This window comes from Thermobia domestica, chromosome 8 (genome assembly GCF_964235325.1).
Source record: "Thermobia domestica chromosome 8, izTheDome1.hap1.1, whole genome shotgun sequence".
In the NCBI taxonomy this organism is placed as follows: Eukaryota; Metazoa; Arthropoda; class Insecta; order Zygentoma; family Lepismatidae; genus Thermobia; species Thermobia domestica.
Window position 1 is genome coordinate 48,043,405 of NC_137461.1, and position 26,605 is coordinate 48,070,009.

A 26,605-nucleotide genomic window follows, 5' to 3' on the forward strand; every position below is an offset into this window, starting at 1 on the left:
TTCATTCTGTGAGTCCTTATACTCACGCGTTGTCAGTTCTTTGATAGTGGGTAAATTCTTGATCTTTCCCCGACTGGCTTCTCAGCGTTAGTGGTAAATTAGATATTATGTTAGGTGCTAAAGAGATTCCTTACACGAACTACGCGAACTAAAGCCTTAATATGTTTCGTTTCTCAGTAAAAGTTCATAATGAGATTCATTATTGTGATTTTGAAGTTTTCAAATTATTTTAAATTCTCTTGGAGGCCAATTTAATTTTATTGTTTATGAATGGACGCGCTTTTTGTTAATTATGAGAGGATTAAGTACACCAAGATTGAAAGTTTAAAAGGGCAATAAATTCAGTTAGTAATTTGTTTTAAGTAGAGACCATTCTTAATAAGTTGTTGTAATATTAATCCTAACTCGTTATTTTATTATTTTAAGTCGTGTTTGAATAAAGACAACACTAATGTGGGACACCCCTGACGTATAGTACCCTGTATTCTAAGGCCGCGAAGTCCCTTGTATTTTGATTAAATGATAAGAGCGTAAAGTATTAGGATATGCGTTATTGCTTTTGAAGTCCCTGGCATCAAAGTTTTGTAATTTGAATAAAGCTCTTGTAAATTTTAATTGCCAGTGTAAGGCTGTTTTATTAAGGAAGAAATATGTGAACTTAATGTAGTAGAAAGATTAATCCTAATAATTCCGTTTGTGCTTAGCTATTGTTATTAATTAAGGAGACGTTTAAATAATCTATTAGTAGACATTATTAATCAATGAATCTTTTCTTATTCATTATGTTAGAAGTTGAATTATCTATAAATTTATCACTTTCCGGTCACGATAAATTCGACCGTAGTCATTGTGTTAATAATTTCATTTGTTCAGGACGTAAAACCGTGCTCTGTAGTATTGTTATTAATTTTGCTATTCCTTGCCGAGCGCTAATGCCTCGAGTTGTGTAATTATTTTGTAAATTTTAGCGAGCTATCTAATTTTGGAACGTGTCGTTGGGAGACACCCTGTCGGAAAATATTGAGACAGTGATCATACCTCTCCCTTGTTCCAGTAATAATTCATGGAGTATAGATTAGGTTAGGATGTGTCAATTCCCTTTCCTAAAAGGAGTACCAATTCCATCAAACGTGATAATTAACTATAATTATCAGCCCCAAAGCGTACATTGGTCGTCCAGAGAATTGCCGCCTGTTTCTATCGCTTGTATTAGCTGAGAACCGCGCAATCTCTAATGAATATACTCCGTTGAATCGATCTTATTGTACCAATTCCATCAAACGTGATAATTAACTATAATTATCAGCCCCAAAGCGTAAATTGGTCGTTTCAGAAAATTGCCGCTTGTTTCTATCGCTTGTATTAGCTGAGAATCGCGCAATCTCTGATGTGGATCCTCTGTTATATCGACCTTATTGTATAAGGGTGCGTCCGCGTAATTGTAAGGATGTTAAGCCGGATCTTTGAGAAGGCTTACCCCCTTAAAGGTACGGGACCCTCCTATTACATCCCAGGTCGCTATGGACCCCCTAGGTCCCGCAGCTGTTTATTATCGTTCTGTTTACTAACGAACGACCAGAGAATGTTTGGTTCTTTCGGAAGGAAGCCCAGTGTTTCGTTCGAAAGACACCCTATGGTTTAAAGTTTTAATTATGTGCTTTTCGAGATGGTAATGATATGTATGGAAGCTAATGTTGTATTTAAATGGTCATAAATGTTCTTGCTCGCGAGTGCCTAATCTAATCAAAGGTGCGTTTGTGTAGACCTAATCCTTTTGAGCACTCTTGCTCCCTAATGAGACCAAGCACGAGTCCTTAAGAAAATCTAAGGTTGTCCGAAGAGATAATTAAATTCACTTGTCCAATGTATCAAGTATTGTTATGTTTTCTAGCTTCCGCGTAAATTAGTGATGTTATAATATCATGAGTAAAAGAAATGCTTCTGCAAGTCCAGGAATCGAGTTATTTTCTAGAATAAAATTCTTATCGGGCCTAAATGTCAAATACAGCCGCCCTGTTTAGTAAATAAGTGCATTATTGATCATTTTGTAATTGCATATAAACTCTTTCTTGTCTCCTATTTGAAATGATAAATCGTTCTTTTGTGCGTATAGATATCCCAAAAGGTCTCTAAAATGTAAATACGCGGTTAAATTCCTCAAAGTTAAAATTATGAATAAATGCGAAGTAAATGTAAGTCCCAGGGTCATATGAGTTAATACTAGAAGATAGGCTAAAAGTAATCCTTATTATACCTCTCTTGCCTCCTGCCGTCCGAGTGCCAACTTAATTTGTATCTAAGAGTCGACATCATGTCTCCTGTAAGAAATTCTCGTTGAATTGTATTAATTGTTCTTAAATGTATTTAAGTAATTATAGTCTATTCCCGTTCGATTGTATTTCTATAAGGTTGTGGCACATTCTATTTTTATCATTTGGATATATTGATTATTGTATTTACTAGGAATAGATATTTTAAGCTGTAATTCTAATAATATTCTAACGTGAATATACATTATAATAAATATGATAATGGCATTTGATATATTATGCGTTATAATGCATATGATAATTGTATTTTGATATCTACTATATGTGATAATTAATATGAATTTTGGTGAATATCCAGGTTGAAATTAAGACCTACCAATTGAATGATATCAATATTTTACTGTAAAAGGTAGTTGTTATCATAGTAAGGCAACAAGATAATTGCCTGAAGTTATATTTAAATTCATTGTTAATTTCTAAACGTCAGTACTTCAGTTATATTGGTTCCTTTGTTAATAAAATGACGTAAAAGTGAAGTACCTCTGTGCGAATAGTACAATTAAATATATGTTGATTTGAAATTCTATATTATAACTCTACCTCTCTTATCGATTAACTATTTGTAGCAGTTCATTTTATAAATTAAGACGATTTATTTGATTAAGTTTATTAAGCGTCTGTTCAACTGCGTTGATTAATTATTTGTAGCAGTTCATTCTATAAATTGAGATGATTTATTTGATTGATTTTGTTAAGCGTCTGTTCAACTGCGTGACAATAGTCACTAAACAATAATATTGAACCACGCGTTAATTGGCATATTGTTAAATGTAAAAGTTGAAAGTTTAGACCATAATTGATCTTGTATATTGGTCGTTTGCGTCATATTGTAATTCAGGTATTTTAGACGTAACTATAAACTTGCCATTTAGTTTATGAACACCCTGTATTGAGCCGTGTTCCATATAAATGCTATTTAAAAGGGGTTCATTTCGAAACATTCATACGCTGTTCCGTACTGAATTCAAATTGTTTAAAAGGATGAATGTTATAAAGCGTTTAAAAAATATATATATATGTTCTAGTTATCCCATTCGTGCTAAAAGAAATCAGCCTTCATTTCATTCGAAAGCTTGTATGAAACATAGAAATTCTTCTTTTGGCCGTTCTCTGATTAAAGAAAAACCAGACCCTTACCAGACAGGGCTGTAGTATAATTTCTTTTTCTTCACACCACCCTGACCTCAGCGTGGAGTGTAGTAGCAAAAAAAAAAAAAAAAAAGAATAGAAAACATCTGAGTGTCAATTCCCAACTACCCTCCGGTAGTGGATAACCTTCGACCTCAGGGAGTCCCAGTAACCCAATTTTGGTAAAGACTAGAAGAGCATAAAAACAAACTGGCTCCCTTTCTTATCGTATAATTAATGGTTTGTTTTGACAATTTTGGAGTAAGTGATAAAGTGTAAATTTTTAATTAATGTATCCAAAAACAAAATGTAGAGAAAAAGAAAAATTTACATATAATAATAATAATAATAATAATAATAATAATAATAATAATAATAATAATAAAAAAATCATGAATTAAATACTTCATTAACTAATGTAGTTATACTCTGTATACGGTAGTCTTGCGATTCTATGTAGTGTGTATAATCCCTAGAATTTTAAGTAGTTGATTCTTGTACTTTTTAATAATATAGAAGTCATGCAAATCTTTTGTTAAATTTAGTAATTCTATATATATACCTAGTGGAAATTTCGTTTAGGAAATGTGCAGTTCCTTGAATGTCTAGAGAGGTCAAGAATACAACTATCGTTAATGATTGCAAATTAGTAAAAAAAAAAAAAATATATATATATATATATGCGTGTAAATATTTATTATCTATATATACTTCCTTTGTAGTTATAATTGATTTGTAAAGCATAATTGCATGTTACTTGGGTTTAATATCTAACTATATTATTTTAGTATGGGTCATCCATCTCCTTTACATATAGGTATATCCTTTGTATATATAGGAACTCGTATTATAGTAATAATAACCATAAAAACTGAGTAAAAAAAAAATATTTTACATGTGTACTGTACATAATTGAAGTCATTTGTGTTATCCCTCGCTATAGTGTTTTAATAGGTATAGTGTATTTATACGAAATCAGGTTGTATTGGCCTTGTTAGTCTTTGTATATTTTTATAGACAAAGCTTAGTTTTGTAAATATGTAGGAACAAATCGTACCAACTAGGGAATTCTTTGTATTATACGTATATAACCATTGGTAGAGCCATGTAGTAATTTCTTAAATTTGTGATTCACTCACCATCGAGATTTTATATCTAGATAATTGGTAGTCTAATGATAACTTTGTTGATTAACGTAGTTTAATAATAATTTTGGGTTCTCATATTTAATTCTAGTTATAGGTGTATATATATAAACATTTCTTTAACTTTTTAATTGTTTGGGTATGACCTAGGTATTAGACCTTTAGATAATCGTATATCTTCTTATATACACAAAAAAATATATATTTAAGCTATTTTGGGATTCTAGTGAATACTTCGGTACTACTGATATAATTACTTTTGTGTCATATTATTTAATTATGGTGTTACCTAATACTATATAATTATTTCAATGGGTTTTTACTTTATGGATTTCAGTACTTCGATTATTTAGGTATAATTGTGTATAAAATAATACTTGCTGGTATAAGCAACAAAAATGTTTTACCTTTATGAACTTTACTTAAAGAATTAGTAAGTGTTGCCAACTAGGACTAAGGAATTTTAATTGAATATATCTATGTATGAGTATTAAGCAGTGTTGCCAATCCTAAAGATTAAAAAGTGTTGCCAACTCTAAAGTTTAAAAACAATATTGCCACTTAATTTTTTTTCTCAAAAAAAAAATTTAAGCCCAAGTAGTCAAAAAAAAAAAATATTCCTCAGTTCCCTCGTCTATTCTTTTTTATTTTACGCGGGAGGACTGTAGCGGCCGACCTGAGGCGCCTTCGGGCCGACCTAATTTTTTGCTTTTCTTACTGTTATTAAATTCATAATTACTATTTAAAAACCTTTTAATTGCTTTATTGCCATGTAATTATTGCAGGTATTAGTCAATGTTAAATTTCTCTCTTTATATTTTGTTCTTTCTGTGGAATGACTAAGCCAGACGAATACTTAAAGTTAGCTGTTTTCTCGTAAGAGGAAACTCATATCTTTTTCTCCCCTCTTTGCATCTTGAGAAACAGATCTGAATTGGTAACCTATAACCTTCGATTCGCTGCACGTGCAAGGGAATATCTAACCCTTGTGTCTTATCTGAGAGTCTGATGTTATTTTCTGAATACTCTCATTGTCCTCTGTTTAAGCCCAGATGTTCTCAAAAACATGGTAGACGTATAATTAACATTTTGGCGCCGAAGTTGACACTTCGAAAATACTAAATATGTCTACTTTGACACCGTATAAAATAAGTGTCTTGGGAACACTTGTATTTTGGTATCATTGTGAAACTATTAAGAAACCTGTAAAATCCGGATAAAGCCTGATTTTCTTTGTAATATCAAATTAACCTTTGACTTTTAATTTGGATATTATGTACTAGATGACGCTAAAGCCTTAGACTGTTTGTAATAACGCGCATGCGTGACTATTCTAGTTAACACCCTAAATAGTCGTTTAGATTACCAATACCCAATCTAAACGTAAAGACTAATTTCATTGCACACGAGTATCCGCCCTTTTTGGGAAGATACCACCCTACTATACTCCCACGTACGTAACGTGTGAATAAACTCCCTGAATACAAAATAGCTGTACAAGCTGTTCTCAAGGGGAAAATCATTGTGTGTCTACGAGGCACGAGCTTCGTGCTCGTCGCCGGGGGCTCCGGCCCACTCTTCGGGCTCAGGCTTCTGTCCTTCGCCCGCCGGACTTGCGTTTCTTCTCTGACTTTGTTAGAGTCATAGAGAGAAGAACTTAGTGCATTCTCAGAGTGTGTTATTACACTGTGTTAGTGGAGAACTCCGTCATCTCCGTTCTCCTACCAAGGACCATCTCTGTTTTCATTTCGTGTGTGCAATACAGCAAGAACTTTGTTACTGTGCTGAACGTTGTTTCTAGTAAGTTTACTAGTGCATTCTCAGAGTGTGTTATTACACTGTGTTAGTGGAGAACTCCGTCATCTCCGTTCTCCTACCAAGGACCATCTCTGTTTTCGTTTCGTGTGTGCAATACAGCAAGAACTTTGTTACTGTGCTGAACGTTGTTTCTAGTAAGTTTACTACTACTACATGCAGGCAGTCGTAATTCAATCTCTTCATTGAACTGCCCTTGTTTCTCTTTTATCATTGGTCATATTCTGACCCCTCTCAAGTTTCACGCATACGCCACTAGACTTGTGCGTCATCTAAAATTACCTCTGATGTATAACAACTTATTGCTTAACAACTCTTCTGCGCTGTACAAAAGCAACTTACAATAAAACTCATACTACTTCTAACTCGGCGTTCCAGTCATTTAAAACGCCTATCTAAAGTTTTCAAAGTACGACCTCACCTACTCATATTCTCTCAGAAAATACCTCCGAAGAAGCCATTCGTCGAAGTCATTATTATCATATCTCTTTCGTTCTCTGGTTCCTACGTGAACCACTACACCAGTCACGCCTGTTGAGGACCGAACTCTTTATCTTCTGTAGTTGAGTGAACCATCACCCTTCTGTGTGTGTTCTGCGACTCCAGTACTATTCCTGCATTCGCCGTGAGAATTCCGATTGGAGAAAGAACTTCACTCTCCGTAGGAAGTGGAAGCATCTTGTTGGTTTACCGCTCGAACCAATACAGACATCTTCTGGGAATTCTTGGTTGCAACGAACATCTTGTTACCACGCTAAGCTCAACTGGACTTATACAGGACTCGACGATATCTCCAGAGGCCACTTGGAACTCTTTCATCTGTGTAGGTGTTCAATTGCGAGGTGAGTGATTTAAATTGTTTTAGTGATTTTAATTGTGCATCTTGATTCCTCGCATCGACTCAGAATCACGTCTACTTCTGTGCACCCAATATCCGATTTCAATGTTTGTGTTTTTATAAAGTGATTCTACAACTAAGGTTGTTAGCGATAACTATCTCTTCCATTTTTATTGTTTTATCGTTTAAATTGTTATTAGGCTGAATTATTTAAGTATGGCCAAGCCTGACCTTGTCTTGTGAAGTTTATGTACTTGAGGTCCATTAAGTGTGTTAATAATCTTGTTTACATTGCATTAGCTTTATTTTAATTCATTGTTGTATAATACGTGCCTAATTATTAAGTTGTCGTCCCGCTACAAATATTTATTTCTTTGCACGAGTCCTAGTGTCTATTATTTTGGCGTGCTAATTAATCTCGTTGTTGTGAGGACTTCACGTTAACTAGTGACCCCCTTTGGAGCCACCACTGCCCTAAAGTGCTGGCAATTACCTGCGGGACATTCACGGATCAAGGCTCCCTTATAATCTCGTAAACTCGTGCTTGAACTTTGTAATTAATTATTGTCATACATAGGCACTCATCCTGTTCTCTCTCTCCCTATCAAATCACCTTGCCGACAGCCTTGTTAGTCGGACATTGTTTGAACAGGACGGACCTCCTCCTTACCGTACTAATAAATTGCCGAGCCCCATAGACTGCTCAGCTCCATTACATTTTTAATGTCAGGCAACTCTCTAAGTCAGTGATATTGTTGAGACCTTTCGTGGTCCTCTATTAATTATTCTGTTAGTTGGATTTCGGCTACCTTTGGTAGAGATATTGTCGCTAATAATCTCTTTTTATGTTCGTGACCTGTGGTGGGACTCCCTCACCAGTGGCCGCAAAAGTTCTGATCGCCTCCTGCCACCGGCCCCGACAGTATGTTGAGAAGGTAAACTATGTCATGAGCGTATTGAGGTCATCGAGAGAGAAGCCAACCATGAAAGTCGTGATGCTAGTTACAAGTGGTGTGTTTCTGTAGAAAGGGACAACAATACTGCAATGATGTCACCTTATAATACATGTTCAGGTATGCTTTTCAACCAAGATGGAAGAAGTTGATGCCTCAGCGGAATATTTACGACGTGGAACAATGCAAATTCGTTTCATACTTTCATCCGAGTCTTGTTTTACGTATGGTTGTGGTAAGATGGGCAGCCAGGTTTTTCAAAAGATGATTGTACATACAAATGAGCTATAAAGTCTGGAACCAACTAATTATGGAAGAATCGTATGTTATTGGTTGCAAGTCATTTTCCCCAGATGCTGGATTGGGAGAAAAGAATTTGTGAAATGGCCAAAGTTCATATAACCTTAACTCCATTGACTATGCACATGGGTAGAGGTCTGCGCGGATGTGGATATATTTTTAGTTTCTGTGCTGATGGCAGATAAAAATGCGGATAATTGTGAAAAGACAAGAATTTTATTGCTCTCTCTTTGTAATAAAGCGTTAATACCCGTTTGGGCCAAATAATCACCAGAATAAAACTGAGTTCTGTTAAATTATTTTCCCTTTTTCTCTGCTATTTACATTCTTACAATCAATATGATGTGCTAATATGATTTTACAGCAGTTTATGTGGTTGCTTATTCTTCCTTCTTGAGTGTCTTTTATCGCCATTTTGAATTTGCGTTCTGGGCAAACACAGTGTATGTCTTACGAGTTAGGAAAAACAAAAGATCTGTTCCAAAAATAATGGACAGATTATGGTATCAGCAGCTTGACATTTTGTTGTCAGAAATCTGTATTTCAAAAATTTTTAAGTAAGCATACATGTTTTATATTAATTTCATATTTTTATTTGCATGAATTTTATTTAGCTTAGTTGACTTAAAATAGGAAGAGATAATACTGAATGTCTAGCTTGCATTATACTGATAATATATCATAAGATTCACGAAATTACCTAGAAATAAAGGAGGTAATTGCAACTGAAGGATAGGGGGAAAAAACAAGGAATACCACAAAACTGCATTTTCGAGAAAACGGCGTTTTAATATTGAAAACCGCATAAAAAGAATAGGGTTAGTTACATTTTTTTGCCCTTTTCACATGGACATTCTTACATCTACGCATGCATGGCATATAGTCAAATAGTACCAAGAGTCACCAACAGATAGGACAAAGTACCCAAAAAAGCACATAGATGGACATTTCTTGTTTTTCCCTCTTCCCCTTCAACTGTCATAGTAGGGACTACTTTTGGAATTGTAACTGTCTTAAAAGAAACACGTTTTATATATTTCTTATCTCATTATCTGCGGATGAAGATAGAAATATTGCGGATGCGGACGCAATATTTTATATCCGCGCACACCTCTACACATGGGAAATTTTGAAATCTCACATGCATGCTATACAAACGAGGGCTCTCTATCATTATCGTGAATTAAACAACTGCGATGACCTACGAAAGGTGCTCAGAAAGATGTCAATATGTATGAGTTTTCTTCTTCTCTTACAATCCTTAATACCTAGCCTCTGTTTATTAACGGAAGAAATTCAATGACGCTGCTGCATATTTTCCTAGTTACACAAAGTCTCAACAGTAACCATATTTTCTACATTCTTGAAATGACATTTCTTATTTTACGTCCAACAGTTAACCCTGTAGGCTACAGGAGGCAGATGTTTAATGAAAGCGAATGATTGTGAAATAATTGGTGGAATGATAATGTGGGGAAACAGAAGTCCGAGAAAACCCTGGACTCGATGTTGTCCACCACACACTCATATGGTGTGCGACCGAACAAAAAACCCACTGTATAAGAGGCGAGCGCTATACCACAGCCATCATGTCCTTTATTCACGTTCTTGTGTAAAAGCAATTTCTTGAACGAATAAAACGCCAATCAAAAGCACTACTTGGCTTTTCATCAGAGAAGCTGTATTCCAGCAATGTTGAAAACCTACGCACGGAAAGAGAGCTCTCAAATTGATACGAGGAAAATAAAAGCGACTGTTTCTCATACATCATTCTCTATACAAGAGAATATAATGAAATACGAGGACTATTTAATGAATGACTGGACAACGAATCGAACCCAGGTCTCCGGCTTATTGAGTTGAGTTGATTTTCGAGTTTAACGTCCCGTTCAGCAGCGAGGTTATGAGACGTGGACATACTGATTAACGTGGAATTCGAACCACATGAGCTCCCGCCGGGAATCGAACCCGGAACTCCCACGCCAAAGGCCCGAACGCTAACCGTTTAGCCACGAAGGAGCTCGTCTCTGGTTTATTGTGCCACTGCGCTAGCCTTTATGCAATTCTTGACCACCCTCTAACTATGAAGTTAAAGGGAGAAAGCCAATATGTCTGAACATCAAGAACCGTACGTCAGTTTGTCGGAAGCAAGATCAAGAGTTAATTTCGGTTGATTTTAAAGTAAGTACAATATCTCGTTATGTTTCCATCTTCCGTGAAAATTCCACTCTATTAAGGCTTATAGAAACAAAGAAAAGAAAACAAATACCAGAACCCTATCTACTTTCCTTTCCATTCCCCTTTCTTTCATAATTTCAAGAAAGTAAACGAAGAATATATATATATATATATATATATATATATATATATATATATATATATATATATATATATATATATATATATATATATATAAAGCATATAAAAAAATAAACTTGTACTTACCAAAGTATCAAATAGCAATCCTAAACACAGACGTTTCAGTGCTGATTTTTCGTTCTCTTCAGTATCCTTTTAAAGAAATTTACGTTGCTTGAAGACCTACACTAACAAGAAGTATTTGCGTCTCTGTTAGAAGCATGTGCACCACTGTCGATAGAAATCAAACCATAATTATTACCATTTGCTATTTAATAGTGCATATTTTTTCTATATAGTACATAAAGACACGTATTCCAGCAGAATAAAAGCTATTAACTGCATTGAACTCGCCACGACAATTTTTTTCTATTAAAAAATTACTCGTATGAATTTATCCTCAGGCGTACCATGTTCTTACAATCGGTGTGATTTATCGATAGATATGTCTTATCTTTGGATAACATTAGAGTTAGACAAAAATTCAAGTTTAACAGTTAATCATAATTTTTGGGTTAAATCTTATTAACACTGTATTCGGTCACTTTGTCGATTAGGGAATTAGGAATTAGATTTCTGGGCTTTCGCTATCTATAGCCCATCACGTATGAGAGATGATGTCCCTCAGCGATCACACTATGCGAAGGAAGGGAAGGAAAAAAGGAAGCGGCCTGGGAATCGAATCCGTGACAGCTCATCGTCTTGCTGATGTCAAATGAAAAGTTTAATTAATGTATACATCAGGATCAATCAGTTTCATCTTAATACGTGACGTGGTTACCACACAGCATAAATATTTAGCTTCTTTTTCTTAAAAAAAAATCTCGAAAACTACGCATGAAGACACAATCACCTGCATCATTTTCCCCAGCGATATATATATATATACACAGTGGCGGATCCAGGATATGATCAAGGGAGGGCCTAAGCCATAGTTTGCCGCTTTATCCAGTGTAAAACATGATTGAAGTCCATTTTATCCAGTGTATACCTGAGGGTCAAGGGGGGCTATAGCCCCTCCCTTGGATACGCCCTTATTTATAATATATTATATATATATATAAATCTTCGAACATTTTTTTGATAACGCTAATAAAATTGTAGAACTGTTGACTCTCCTTAACTGCAGAAATAATAATTGTGATAACTCTCAAGTAATGCTCACAAGATTTCTTCTTTGTAACTTGTGCTATTTCACTATTGCCTGCACATCAACTTCTCTGTAGAAGTAACAATTAGGGGTTATTTGTTCTAAAATCCCTAGGTATTAACACTTGTGTTGTCATTTCATTACTGCTACTCAGACTTCAAGTGAAGAAAACCACTGTGATCCCCCCTACCCCCCCCCAAAAAAAACAATAATTTTACCACTAAACTTAGTTGTGAATAACAACTGTTTGGCTGCAATTACTGCTGGAGAGAAATTGATATAAGCGACAACTTAGTTTTTAATATCGAGAACTGGATGCGGTTAACGGATTCATACTCACTCACCCACTCGTAATTCCAGAGTAATCATTTCTGAATTATCTGCTTAAGTTGTTGTCTTTGTTGAAAAAATATATATTTCGTAGTTATAATGAGTAGAAATTGATGTGTGAAAGAAGCTCTATTAGTGGGTCGCCTTAAAATTTCAATTTTGAAACCGAACGGAAACGAAGGAGTCAGGAATCTTAAGAACATTTACTAGGTTTCCATAATAATTATTTCTGAAGTTAAGGAGTCATCAATAATGTAGTTATTGAGGCAACGTAAATTTCTTAAAAAATACACGCTGAAGAAAGCGGTAAATCATTGCTGAAACGTCTGCGTTTAGGATAGCTATTTGAATGCTTCGATGAAAGAAAATTTCATTATTGGATGGCACATTTTAATACTAAAGCACATATGCAGACAAGAAAGTGAGCCATTTCAGTATACTTTTACGATTTTACCTAAATATTTAAAAAGTTTCTAGTGGAGAGCTCTAGTCTTGGGCTTTAAGAAAATACATTTATTTGAAATGTCAACAACTTAATAATTAAGCGCCACTAATATGTATACATTTTCAACGACAAACCTTCATATCAGTGAAGCTGGAAGAAACTTAAGCTCTATCATCAATTGCTAGCATGGATGAAAACCTGAATCCCTGAAATTACTAAGCAATGATGAAGCAAAACGAAACAACTCTTCAAGATTCAAAAGCATGAATAATGTATGCACTTACGGGTAAAACGACGGTCAACTATAATAATAAATTTTACACACTTTTAAATGATGAAATTAAAATATCAGATAATAATTTCAAACGTCTTCGTAGATGCTGATTTCAATGTTAGTAATGATCTTTTCAACATGTGACCGATAAATATTAATTGTGTATTCCAGAAAACAAGTTAACAAATTAGAATATATCAGTGCATATAACACTATTATATAATCTCAGTCCTTTATTAGTGCCAAGCAAGTCAAGTTTTCATCCAGACAACAGTTTATATTTTTAGTCAAAGGGTAAAGGTAACATTCAAAAATGTGATGTTTTGCAGCTTAAATTTCTTCAACTCCGCTAATGATGATCGAGGTTTGTTGTAAAAACCGTGTGGTCTATACAGTATTATTGGAGCTTATTTTTCATAAGATTCAAGAATCGATAGTTACATTCTTCTCCTATACTGCTTCATAGCAAACCTCTGTGTCTGAGTTAAACTAAATAAACTGGTAACTAAAACTCTTTTGGAAACCAAAAAGCCCGAGTGAAACACAATCTACCAGGGTTTGAAAAAAAATCAGTTAAAAAAAAAAAATCTGGGCCCACATGGGTTTTTTCGAAATATTTCAATGTCTTTGAGGTAAAAGTGTTAATATGTGATTTATATTTCAAGACTGTCACAACTTACAACAATTTTCCATTCACTGCTGATTTGAAAAAATGACCGCCATAAGGAACAAAGATAATCAGTTGCACAAGTGAAACTATTATACAGAATTACATATTGACAATTTCAAAGTACTGCAGAGTACAGAAGAACTAATTTAGTCCAAGTTAGTTCACTACGACTTTTATTAGTCCAAATTAAAGAAATACAACGACTTAATTTGCATATCAGTAAGAAAAGTGAATAAAGATACGAATTATTTGAGTTCACTTTGGCTCTGACCCATTTATACATAAATAGTTACGAAAGTTACTTCTGATTTCAATAAATGCCTCTCGTGAGGTTTTTATACCCCCCCCCCCCCAAGTACGGCATTTCAATGTATTTTATTAATAATAAACATTATTAAAACGAAACAATATTTAGAATTGTTTTGATTGCAATTGCATAACAATAATAACAAACTATAAAACATCACAAAAGAAACATTCATAAACTTCTATATTAAAAAAAAAAAAAAAAAAAAAAGTTGCTTTTGTAGTATAATTTCTCAGTAATGAATGGGGAATTTAGGTCTGAGTATAATACGAATAATATACGGGAGTGAAACGTGATAACCCACAAATGTGTGTTCATCAAGCTTTTACGAACACTTACACTTTAACGAACATTTTTCGTTTTTTGGTTTAAACCAGCCAACCTTGCCTAGGATCATGATTTGTAAATTATTCTCTTCACAATAAAACAAATTTTCAAACGGTAACCTTCAAATGTCTCCGACATGTATCTGGGGCAGGTTAATCACGAAAAAAGGAATTTTTGTTTATTTATTATTATTATTATTTTTTTTTTTTACTCAGTGAACCCCCCCTGTTTTAAGGCAGAGATCTGAAAAATATTGAGGGGTACACTGAGTAAATGTGCAAAATTTCAATCCTGTAGGTGCAAAAGTAAGCCCGCAAAAAATAATATTTCCAAAATACCCCAGATTTCCGTATAAAACAGGATCTCAGGTAACAGTTCCCTGAGACATCTCTATTTATCCTAGGAGCATAGTACGTACATAATTTTCTTCATAATAGAACAACCTTTCAAACGGTACCGAGGCGAGAAAATCACGAAAAAAGCTATTTCTGTTAAAAATATGCTTTTTTAAAACATTTTTGCCCTTCTGGACCCCGCTGTTCCCACGCCGAGATATGAAAACATCTGAAAATTACTAAGGGGTGCACTGAACGAGTGTGCAAAATTTGCCTTCTGAATGCAAAATGTAACCCGATAACAAAAAATACCTTTTTAAATTTATGACTTCATCACACACTATGCCTCAACGCAGAAAGGCGTGTAAGCATATGTAACGTGTTTTAAAATGCCTCCTGTTTTGAAGAAAATGATGTAAAAAGCCTTATTGGTACTCTTTTTAATCGAATAATGAAAATACTGCCCTATTACCTAAAAATATGTGATATAATTTAAAAGGTTAAGCATTAAGGAAAAAGTACAGCAATGTTTATCAAAATAACACTTTTTTTCACAAAAGTTACTGATATTTGGCAGGGGCCTATTTTTAAAAACTAAGAACTAGCTTGCGGCATGAAATACATAAATTTCGCCTAAAGTTATAAAATTAAAAAAAAAAAAAAAAAAATGGAGAGGGGATAGGACTCCTCTAAATACACCCTATTATCTGGGAACAAACAAACAGACACGCGCAAAAAGAATTTTCGTCTGAAATGTCCACGATGATTTCCCCGTCGGAATAGTTAACGATTTTAAAACCCAAACCCGATGTTACGAAAAGAAGAAAGCAGGATCGCTCCGTTACCTGTTCAAAACGGGATTTTCCCTAATCATCCTCTGCATGACACTTGTTTTCACACTATACTGTACATTTGAGTCTCGTTGTATTATGATTATTAACTTCCATAATCGAAATAACAGAACAGAAACTGGATTTTACTTATTTTCACTTTAAATTAATTTATTTCGGAATTCGATTTAAATCAACGATTTTTATTTAAAAAATCAAGTGATTTAAATCAGACTGATTTAAATAAATCTACCCTGATTCGTGTTTTATGCATTGTACTTTTTATGTCATATGTGCATACGTTGTAGTTTTACTCAGATCTCCTTAAGTCATCTGTCTGTACCTATTAATACAACTTTTTCCTTAAGGAACACTTTCTAAAGGTTAAATTCCAAAGTTGGGCGTCCGTTTCCAGCGAAATTTTTAAAATTTACAGGAAATATATGGATAATTTGATCGTTTGTGTGCTTGATAATATAGAAGTCTCGAAAAATCTGTTTATTTGTTATATATAAGCGGTTATAAACATGGGACTATATGGCGAGCGGAGGGAACTACTTGGAGCAAGGTAACCGAACAGTTGCATTGTGGGAAAGAAACGAGTATTTATGTTATAAACATGGCGAATGTACAAGGGCAATGAACTAGCAGTTTTAACATTTGTGAAGCAATACATTGATATCGAGCAAAATCTTTTAAAAGTTTGTAAAGAGCACGGATTAATGAACCTAATAACAAATTGCAGAAAGTGTGGAAAGGAGACAACAGCGAAAGAACTTGACGAAAGCGGACGCCCAACTTCGGAATAAATGCCCTTTCTAAGGCAGTAAGTGTGCATTTCCTGCTAAGAGTTCATATTTAATGAAGATAAGTATCCTCTTGCGTGGCAACCTTGTACAGGACAAGTATTTACGTGTGGCGCTTTGTAAGTCCCACGGACATGATTCTGATAGGGTGTTCTGCCCTCAAGGCCACACCCCAAAAATTGGTTTAAATAATACTGTAGAATGGTATTCTTGGCAAGGTTCTAGAACACAGGCCCCCTTCCTATTTAGCTGTAATAAAGACAGAAAACAACGTGCCCTGCGGGTCTCTAACCCGCTTTCGCTTGCTAACGCTCGCTCGGCAATACTGCGTGAATTAAATATTAGATACAGAAAGGAACGAACTTCTTTATAGTGCTGGTTGGAAACATGAGAAGGTCATTGTATTCACTGTTTTCATTATTTCTGAATAGTGTGTGATTTGGTCCTAATTTTAAACAGTAATTCAACATATATGAATACATATTTAATGAGGAGCGGAGAAAAGATGAACATAAAAAAAGAAAAAAATTGAAAATATCAATTAAAAGTGAATGACGGAAATGAGAGAGGAGTAATTTGTATTAAAATAACAACAAATAAATAGTAATACAACGTTGTAAACACGTTCAGCAGCCATCTAATCTAACACAATCCGTTCATAAAATCATAATTGTCATGTTGAAAAACTGGTGAGAGTTAAAATAAATGCTTAAAATGATATAATGAATGCTCCTCTTTTATTTAACGGAATACGTGTCTTAAATGATATAATGAAAGCTGATCTTTTCTTATAACTCAAATCATTGACCGAAAAATAACATAAAAAATGACGTCGAGTATCCAGCCCCCGTACCACTCAGATTGAACAATAATTCTTTCTCTCAACCTTACTGAACTTTGCAAATAATACTGCAGTAAAGTAATAGTTAACAATTCTTATTATACATTGTAAAAATTTAGTTTTCCCCATAAACAACGAAATTGATACGAAGACCTTCGCAGTCGGCAAATGGCGCTGGGTTCGCAATGAAATTACGATCATATTGGACTAACATGGTACAAATGAACTAATTCTACCGCAAATGATTTTCATAAAACCTTAATATTTTTAAAATTAGAAGTCATCAAACATGTACCTTTATATTTTGAGATTTATCTTCACTTTCTCCGTCACTCTCATAACCCACCAAGCTTTCCATATCTTGCCAACACGGGGGCGGAATCAGTGTTGCCGAAACATGTACATTAAAAATCACTAGATGTTAGATAAAATAATTCCAATTGGGCAAAAAGAAAAAAGAAATGAACTAAAATCTTTCTGTTTGGTGTTTACCATGATCATGAATTATAGGCTGAAGAAAGCGATGATGAAAATGACTGGAATGGTGTAATGAAGAAAAGCAGGAGAAAACGACAGAATATCGGGAGTATGTTTGGTAGAAAGGGTCCAGAAGCACGTAAAAAACACAAAATTTACAGCAGAAAATGATGCAAGTACTTAGACGTAACGGGCCTTATGCAGAGTCGTTCTGACGCGTGATTAGTACCATATTAAAGAGTTCGACTAACATATGTTTCCTGCAGTAGTACGGCCTTTAGTACTACTCTAATCAAACTTCAAAACGACTTTGCATATGGCCCAACATAACTAAATCTAACCTAACCTAAACTAATCTAAGCTAACCTGAACTAACCTAAACTAACATAATATTAGTAGAAATAGGCGAAATTTTATCATTTTTGGAAAATTATATTGGACCCCCTACACAAACATAACATAAACTAACCTAACCTAATGTGAACAGAAATGACCAAAATTGTAACTTTTTTTTTTTTTGGGGAAAAAAAGAACTGGACCCCTTCTGCTAAACATAGGCCGAATATGGACCTAAGAAAATCCAAACACACGATATTTTTGACAGAAAGTCGTTAAAAACTATTCGTGAAATTCCTGTCAGTATGCATAAAATTTTTCAGATGCAAACTTTTAGATGTAATTTGTATGGCTTGTCATGTTTTCAACAAATTCAAGATCTACTATTACTACTACTATTACACATGCGCAATTAGACAATATGCTTTAGTCACGTCTTTACCTGCAATGAAAACAATTCTTGAATTCGTGGATAATTTCCCATTGTCTTCTATACTTTTGTTCGTATTTTGAAGCAGTAGCGAGACCACAAATATAAGTAGTTTCAAATTTTTCATTAGTACAGGAAATGACTCGACTATCGACAGAGGTGGATCTAGAAGGTAAAAACTGGGGGGGGGGGGGTAGCCAGAACCCAGACTATGGTAGGTATATCATGAATTTACTATAAACTTTAAAAATATATAAATAATAGCTTAAATCATTTTTGTCACTCTAAAAACCCGGGGGCTAGCTCCCAGACTAGATCCACCACTGACTATCGGATGCGTTTTTTTTTAAAAAAAAAAAGGAAATAAAAATTTACTAACAGAAATATTATTGACTAAATGTTGGTGTTACTTGTTTAAATTATAATTTTAAAATTTCGATGTAACTCGCACAGGTTAAATGAAAGATACATTCGTCGTCTGATATTCAACACTGTTCCCAAGAAAGGGTGTACCCCTTTGACGGGTGAACAGTAAAAAAAAAAAAAAAAAAAAAAAAAAAAAAAAAAAAAAAAAAAACGCGTATCTTCAATTTTGACGAATTTGAGTTTTTGATACCATTAGAATCAGTATAGGGTGGCACACAATCTGGTTAAGTATACACCTATATCACGACAAATGGATCTGTTATTTCTTCAAAGTAATACCGCGTATAATGAGTCTGAAGCTAGTTTTTAAACAGTTTTTTTTTGTCTCTCCTGTAAAATTGGTGAAATATTACTTACACGGTATCGAATCTCAGATGACGAATATTTTTGTTATGAAAAATTGCTTTTTGTTTTTGTTTTTAGGGTTGCCTAATAGTGGATAGTAAGGATACCGTATGTCGGATGGAGATTTCATGACAGGGATTTAAGAAAAAAATATAATACTGTGTATTTAACTTGTGTCTGAACGAAAAATGTGGTGAAAACTTGCACAAAATAGGGAACTTTTTTAAACGTAGATTTATTTTAACTAATATTTTTCAGTTCTGCAAAACAGTGAACTTTCTAAACATGTAGATTTATTTTTAACTAAACATTTTTCTGGTTATCTACAGTAGGCTCCAATAAAAAAATAAATTATTGACAAAAATCACAAAGAAAAGACTTCTACGCTTTTCGGTCAGTGCCTGCACAAGCTCGTGTGCCCATCGAAGACAGTGGATTCATCGCATCCATCGTTCACCAGCTTTGTCTATATGGCTGTGAACAAAATACACACTCTTCATCCGCACTATCTTCATAAAAGAAAATAGATAATCTTCTGAAGAAGATCCTTCATCAATAAGTGTTTTTTTCACAGGAACTTTTGCTCTTGTATTGCGCTCTCGTTTCGTGGAGGAAAAAGTACCATCCTGCACGATTTTAGGAGATCTCCTTGGACACTACTCTCATTTCCTTTTGTACTCTTTGATTACACATTTAACCACGGAAGCAGTGACTGTTGTTAAATATGCAGCTTGTATATAACGTTTATGAAATATCCAGTCGTACATTTTGTTTTTAAAGCTGTTGATGCGCCATAGAGCTACAACTATGATCGAGAATACCGCACTTAAAAAATAAGCTAATAATTGACTCCATAAGTTGATTTTGAAGATTTGATTGTTGTTTACACTGTAGACCTATATTCTATCAAGTATATTCTAAAACTTGAATGTCTTTGCCATTATGTATAAGGCTAGTTTTAGACGGAAGCATTTATCGTAGCATTTCTCGTAGCAAAAATCGTATCATCGATATCCTACCGTGTAAAGTAGCAAATGCTATAGCATTTCCCATGCCATGGCATATCCTATGGCATTTCTTGTCGATAGAACCTGCTCTATTTCGTAGCATTTTCCCCAGCATTTCTGCTCCGATTGCAGCGCCGTGGTGTGTTAAAAGGAAGCGATGTGTGGGAAATTGAATTGTAGTAAAGAAAAAAATAGGGATACTATTATTATGTTGATTAAAAAAATATGAGGAACATCCTTGTTTGTACAAAGTTAAAGCGTGCAGTTTCACTATACGGATACATACAGAAATTCATTTAAAAAAACTTTCTCGTTTCATTTATTGGTGTGCTCTTGCATTCTCCGGTGCAGGTTCAATTTAACAGGTGGTAACGTATAGTTTTACTATACGGATCCATAGTATAAGTAGTAGTAGTAGTAGTAAGAGGAGGAGGAGGAGGAGTAAGTAGTAGTAGTAGTAAGAATAATAATAGTAGTAGTACTAGTAGTAGGAGGAGAAGTAAGTAGTGGGAATGGGTTAGAAGCCCCAATGGGGATGGTTGGGTTCTGTTTTCGATACAAAATGGGGAAGTTACAGACCTGCCAAAATTTTATGGCAGCTTATTGAAAATTACGTGCATTTCAGGTTCGATTTTAATTTCTATATTTCCACATAAATACGCATCTCAGATGTAAGTGCACACCATATTTTCATTACTTATACACTACTCTATTAAAACATTAGAAATGTCTTCTGTAAATTTTAAAATCAATGGATCTGTATAGTATAACTGCACCGTTAAAAGTCCTTTGTATCATAATAACCATATGCGAAAACGGGCTTTAGAAGAAATAGTGACTGAAATATCTGTTTTAGTTTTGGAGCCATAATTGCGCTCTTCTCCAGTGATTTGTTTGCTACGTCACGACAAAATGCTTATCAAAATGCTACCATGTAAAAGCACAATATACTTTTCATGCCATAGAATATTATACGAGATTTTTGGCAGCACATCTGCTACGATAAATGCTTTCGTCTAAAACTGCCTAATTGTGACCTTAAGAGTACATACCAGTGTTGCCACACTTGGTACAATTGTACCAAATTCAGCCCTTTATGTAATTCATCGGCCCGCTAGTACCACGCTGGCATTTTCATCCCCTTTTGTGAAAAACAATTCTATCTAATTCAGCACCATAGGTACTATTGTGACTTAAAATTATTAATAGTCTGTTGTGATGTCTTTCAGGGAAGGTTCTAGGGCTCTGGACCGGTTTTACGCTTTTTAAAAATGTCAGTTTACTTACCTTAAATTCTTCTTACAACAGTCTCCTTCGATCGTGAAATAAGCGAGAATAAGGTGCAATAATTTATATTTTATTATAACATACTGTTTACACACGAACTCGGAGATGATTGATTTGTTCCTCGTTTTACATATTTTTCATATATGGTCATAATACCGTTTTGGTTTATTGGCCACTCTAAAATAGAGGCGCGTTTGGTTTCCTTACAATACATACCGAAGATGATAACTTTTTTCGTTTTAATTTACGGCCTCTGTTATACTTCTTACGTACGAGAAAAGTTTCACCTACTTCCACGGTTATTCGGGTTCTCCTATTTCAATGGTTTTAAAGAGGACGCAGCAGAAGTCCTAAAAGGCACAAGACCTAAATGGCATTAGACCTAAAATGCACAAGTCCTAAAATTATTTCGCGGCACAAGTCCTAAAAATCATATCGCGGCAAAGGTCATAAAAGCTAAAAGGCAGAAGTCCTAAACTGCAGAAGTCCTAAAAATCTCTTGTGGCGCTACCATCGCGTCCGTAAGAATAATACTGTCAATCTGTTAATCGAAGTTTTAGATATACTGTTTTTCACATTACAGAACCTTAGTTCTTACAAGTTATTTTAAATACATATTCTATCGTTCTGAAATAATAAATAAATAAATAAATAAATGAAGCCTATTGTCCTTGCTTGCTCTTTCCATGATATATTTCTATGTTGACAAAATTTTAACTTCCTACCAAATGTGATTCCCAGATCTTTCATAATGTCTGTTTTTCTCTATTTCGACACCATTGACCTCATATTAGTAACATAATATTGTGTTTTAGTTATGTACGTCATAAATTTTGCTTTCCTTTTGTTGTTTTGAAGTAAATTTTTTTACACATATATTTCTTGTACAGAAATCTTTCTGTAGCAAATAATTGTCATACTCGTAATTAACTACTCCTTACTCGTTATCATTACTAATAATAATTTTAGTGTTACTAACATAGTTGTTACCGTTGGAAATAAATACGTTCATTTTGGTATTGTGGCAACTACTTACTACTGAAATGCTTTATCGAATATTTAAGTCTGTAGTTTGTAGCAGGGTGGCCATAGAAGTTAATAGCTTATAGCCCATAGTGCATCACTGAAATTTTAGAGGATCTTTGAAAAGCAACTTAATTGAAATTAATGAGAAAGATATATTTAAAATAAATTTATTTAATACAAGAACATTACGTTTAATCAATTCCTCAACCATGGTTGAGGGAGGAATGTATTAAAGTACGAACCATTGAAATAGTGCAGAAGCAATAGCTGAGTTATATATATATATATATATATATATATATAAATGAAAGTATACTAGAATGTAACTAACTAGACTAGAAATGAAAGAATGTAACTATATATATATAAATGAAAGTAACTATATTTGTAACTTAACAACATTTGAACCACCAGACTGATCTCGACAAAAACTTTCAACATAGATGAGGTTCGGGCCTGAGATGGTTTTATCATTTCACTTTGAAGGTGCAACGTGGAGGAAGGAAGTGCGGATATATATTAAAAATTATCGATCTTAGTGTCGAACCCATAGTTTTCAGGGTTGCTGAGATGAACACTGACATTTCCGATGAAGCTTAAATTCTAATTCAGCATTGCAACTTGGAGGAAGGAGAGGAAGATGTATAAAATGATCGAAAATGACCGCTATAAGTATGGAATTGTAGTGCCTATAATTAGTGTGCAATTAAAACAGTTATCGTGGGATATGAAAAGAACACGAGAAGCTGACTTCCAATACGAGACCGAAACGTGTAAGTAGCCAGTAATGAAATTTAATGCTTAAATGATAGATTCACTCTTCTAGGCGATATAGCCCAAGGCTTATCTTATGCCTGGCGTGTTATTTCAAATCATTTTGCTAATATGATAATCTTTGTAAATCAAACAAAATATATATTATTTTAAACTCTGTTAAACTAACTTTTGTGACACACAGAGCTTGACCCTGGTTTAGCAGATACGCAGCAGTGACCAACAGATCCCCTTTTGTTGTGTGTATACCTTATGTAAACAAACAATCATCATCATTATATATTTTCTCTTTTATTCCATTTTGCAATTGTTCTCTATTCTGCTTTAAATTCAATAAACGCTAAGAAATATACAACCGGCATATTTCTTGATCTTAGCAAAGCTTTCGATACAATTGATCATCAAATTTTACTTAAAAAATTGCAAGATTATGGTATTAGGGGAAATGCTTATGAGTGGTTTAAATCGTATATATCCAACAGAAGGCAAACTGTTGAAATTAACTGTCAAACTCGAGACACTCAGGGAGTAAGCAAATATTATTCAGATACCAAAGAGTTAAAATTTGGAGTTCCTCAAGGTTCCATCTTAGGCCCTATTCTATTTTTAATATATATAAATGATTTGCCACAATGTTTAGACTCTGCTAAAATTGTTCTGTATGCTGACGATACAAATATATTAGTAACTGGAGAAACTTACGTTGAGTTATGTAATGCAGTAGATTCCACCATGTCTGCCATCAGTGACTGGATGGATAGAAATAAACTAATACTAAACACAACAAAGTCTTTGTGCATGTGCTTTCACGTAGCAAAAAACGAGATAAGAAAACGCCCTTGTTTAACAATTAACGGCAAAACGTTGAATTACGTCTCGGATATCAAATTTCTTGGTCTTTGGGTGTCAGATACATTAGATTGGAAAATTCACATTCAAAAATTATCTAGTAAATTGGCTCAAACCTGTTACATGTTAAAGCTTTTACGAAATAGTGTCAGTCAACATGTTCTGCTCAAAACTTATTTTGGACTTTTTCATTCTAAATTGAAATATGGTATTATATTCTGGGGATCTACTGCACTGCTAAATTTCATATTCGTTTTACAAAAGAGAGCTTTAAGGTTTATGACCGGAAGTAAACCTCGAACTTCTTGTAAACCTCTATTTAAATTTCTTGAAATCTTACCTCTTCCATGTTTATATATATATATATGAAATTCTAAAATTTGTAAGAAAAGATATACAGATAGATACAAGCACCTTCCGGTTGAACTCAGATATTCATATGCATAATACAAGACAAGCGTCTGACCTTCATGTAGAGTCTTCACGTACATAAGAATAGTACATTTCCTATGGCAATGAATATTTATAACAAGCTTCCTTCCACTTTAAAAAACAAAACATCTGGTTTCAATAAAGCAGTCAAGTCCTACCTACTCGAGCACTGTTTCTATTCTGTAGAAGAATATCTCGCCTGTAGTAAATAATGTTTAATATATATATATATATATATATATATATATATATATATATATATATATATATATATATATATATATATATATTGTATATCTATAATGTAAGGTTTTATTAACTGTTATGTTGTTTTATATCGATGTATGTAAATTAGAATAATGAAAAATTGTACCTTTTTTGTTTTATATAAATTCCCACTATTTTAATATTGCATGTACATTTAAATCTATACATATGTACACATTCAGTGTTCTTATGACGTGTCCAACTCATACGTTCACGTTGTGAACAATTTGTATGAAAAAGGATGAAAATAAATACAATACAATACAATACAAGATTAACAAAAGGTTGTAAGAACTAATAGCGTTATATTAACAAAGGTTCACCAAGTAGTTTATAAAATAATTTCGTCCTTATTTGTTATGGAATTGCAGGGGCTTATCGCCCAGCCTTGTTAGGAAGAAGAAGCATATACAGTTTATTGCATTGCAGATAGCATACCCTACAGGGAAATTAAATTATAGGTCACACTCTATCACTGTACTACCACACCAAACTAGTAATATTCCAAGACAAGAACCATTGTCTTGTTCTACAAATAACACTAGACTAGTAAGTGATAACACAATACGTGTACAGAAACCAATACATAGTCATTCAGGGAGTAGCCAGCAAGTTATTCTAGAGGGCCTTGATTTTTACAAACTAAAAACAAATCAAAAGTTTCTTTCAAGATTATGAAAGAATTAATAACACATAGATACGTACGTATTTCAGAAGTACATATTATTATTATTATTATTATTATTATTATTATTATTATTATTATTATTATTATTATTATTATTAGTAGTAGTAGTAGTAGTAGTAGTAGTAGTAGTAATAGTAGTAGTAGTAGTAGTCACAGTAGTAGTAGTAGTATATTTCATATATGCTACATTTCTGAGACTTGAGTCTTGATAGTACGTGAAGTTAAAATCAAAGGTTATGTTACGGACGGTAAATGATGGCTTAACACCAAAAACACATTCCTGGCCGTTACCGGGGGTTAGTCTCTTTTATGTTTATTAAGCGTGTTTAATAATTACAGCAAATGAAAGATGTTTATAATAGAATGTGAAAGAATACAGTTTTAAAAGAATTAAACTACGTCAACACGTTAAAATAATTAAAGGAACCTAATTTTAATCAGCCACTTTGTACTCTCGTTTGCTTAACTGGATGAACCGAGGCCTAAAGGAAAAGAATTTTCTGCACAAATCTCATAAGCAGTGGGATATTTTAATATTATAGAAATTGACCCTCCTTCCCCTTAGAAGTGTAATTTTCAAGACGCTGAAACATATAGTATTTATATTTTATTACTTTCAGTTAAAAGTTCAAGTACCGAGTTTCACGCATCTAGCTTAAACAAAGCCTTCCTTAATTTATTTACATATTTTCTGAGTAAGTAATGGGGAATTCGAACATTAAAAAAGTGCTCCCTTTGCTCCTTCCTTTTTGTGTGTTCAATTTTCAGTTTTTTTTTAAAACAGAAAAGTTTATATGCCAAGTTTCATTTTACTAGCTTCATAAACTTGCGAGATACACTACCCTGTAAAAAAAAAAAAATCTTGCCCCACCCTTTTTACGATACTTATTTCTAAAAATTCTTTCTTATGTCCTGCTTTCATAAAAAAAATTATATTTTATAATTAAAATTTAACGACTCTACTTGTAGTAGTATGCCCAAAAAATCACTCATCTTTACTCTTTTATATAAGAGTACAGAAGGTAAATATAATCAAACAAATGGACTTCCATGAACAGTTTCCGATTTCTTATAACTAA

General features: G+C 33.7%; 1 protein-coding gene across 4 annotated transcripts in view; it reads right to left on the reverse strand.

The window, feature by feature from the left end:
* LOC145692891 (uncharacterized) overlaps window positions 1-17,614 on the reverse strand; it is a 78,057-nt gene extending 60,443 nt beyond the window's left edge. For 2 of the 4 annotated variants that reach the window (XM_081768446.1, XM_081768445.1), the window contains exons 1-2: window positions 17,478-17,614; window positions 10,955-11,098 (exon numbers count right to left, since the gene is read on the reverse strand). Coding sequence is in view for 1 of the 4 variants with exons in the window: in XM_081768444.1 (XP_081624570.1) it covers window positions 17,478-17,540 (63 nt within the window). In the remaining 3 variants the exon portion in view is untranslated. The remainder of the gene's footprint in view (window positions 1-10,954; window positions 11,099-17,477) is intronic. The other 2 variants (XM_081768444.1, XM_081768447.1) reach the window with 2 other exon arrangements.
* Window positions 17,615-26,605: the final 8,991 nt, after the last annotated feature.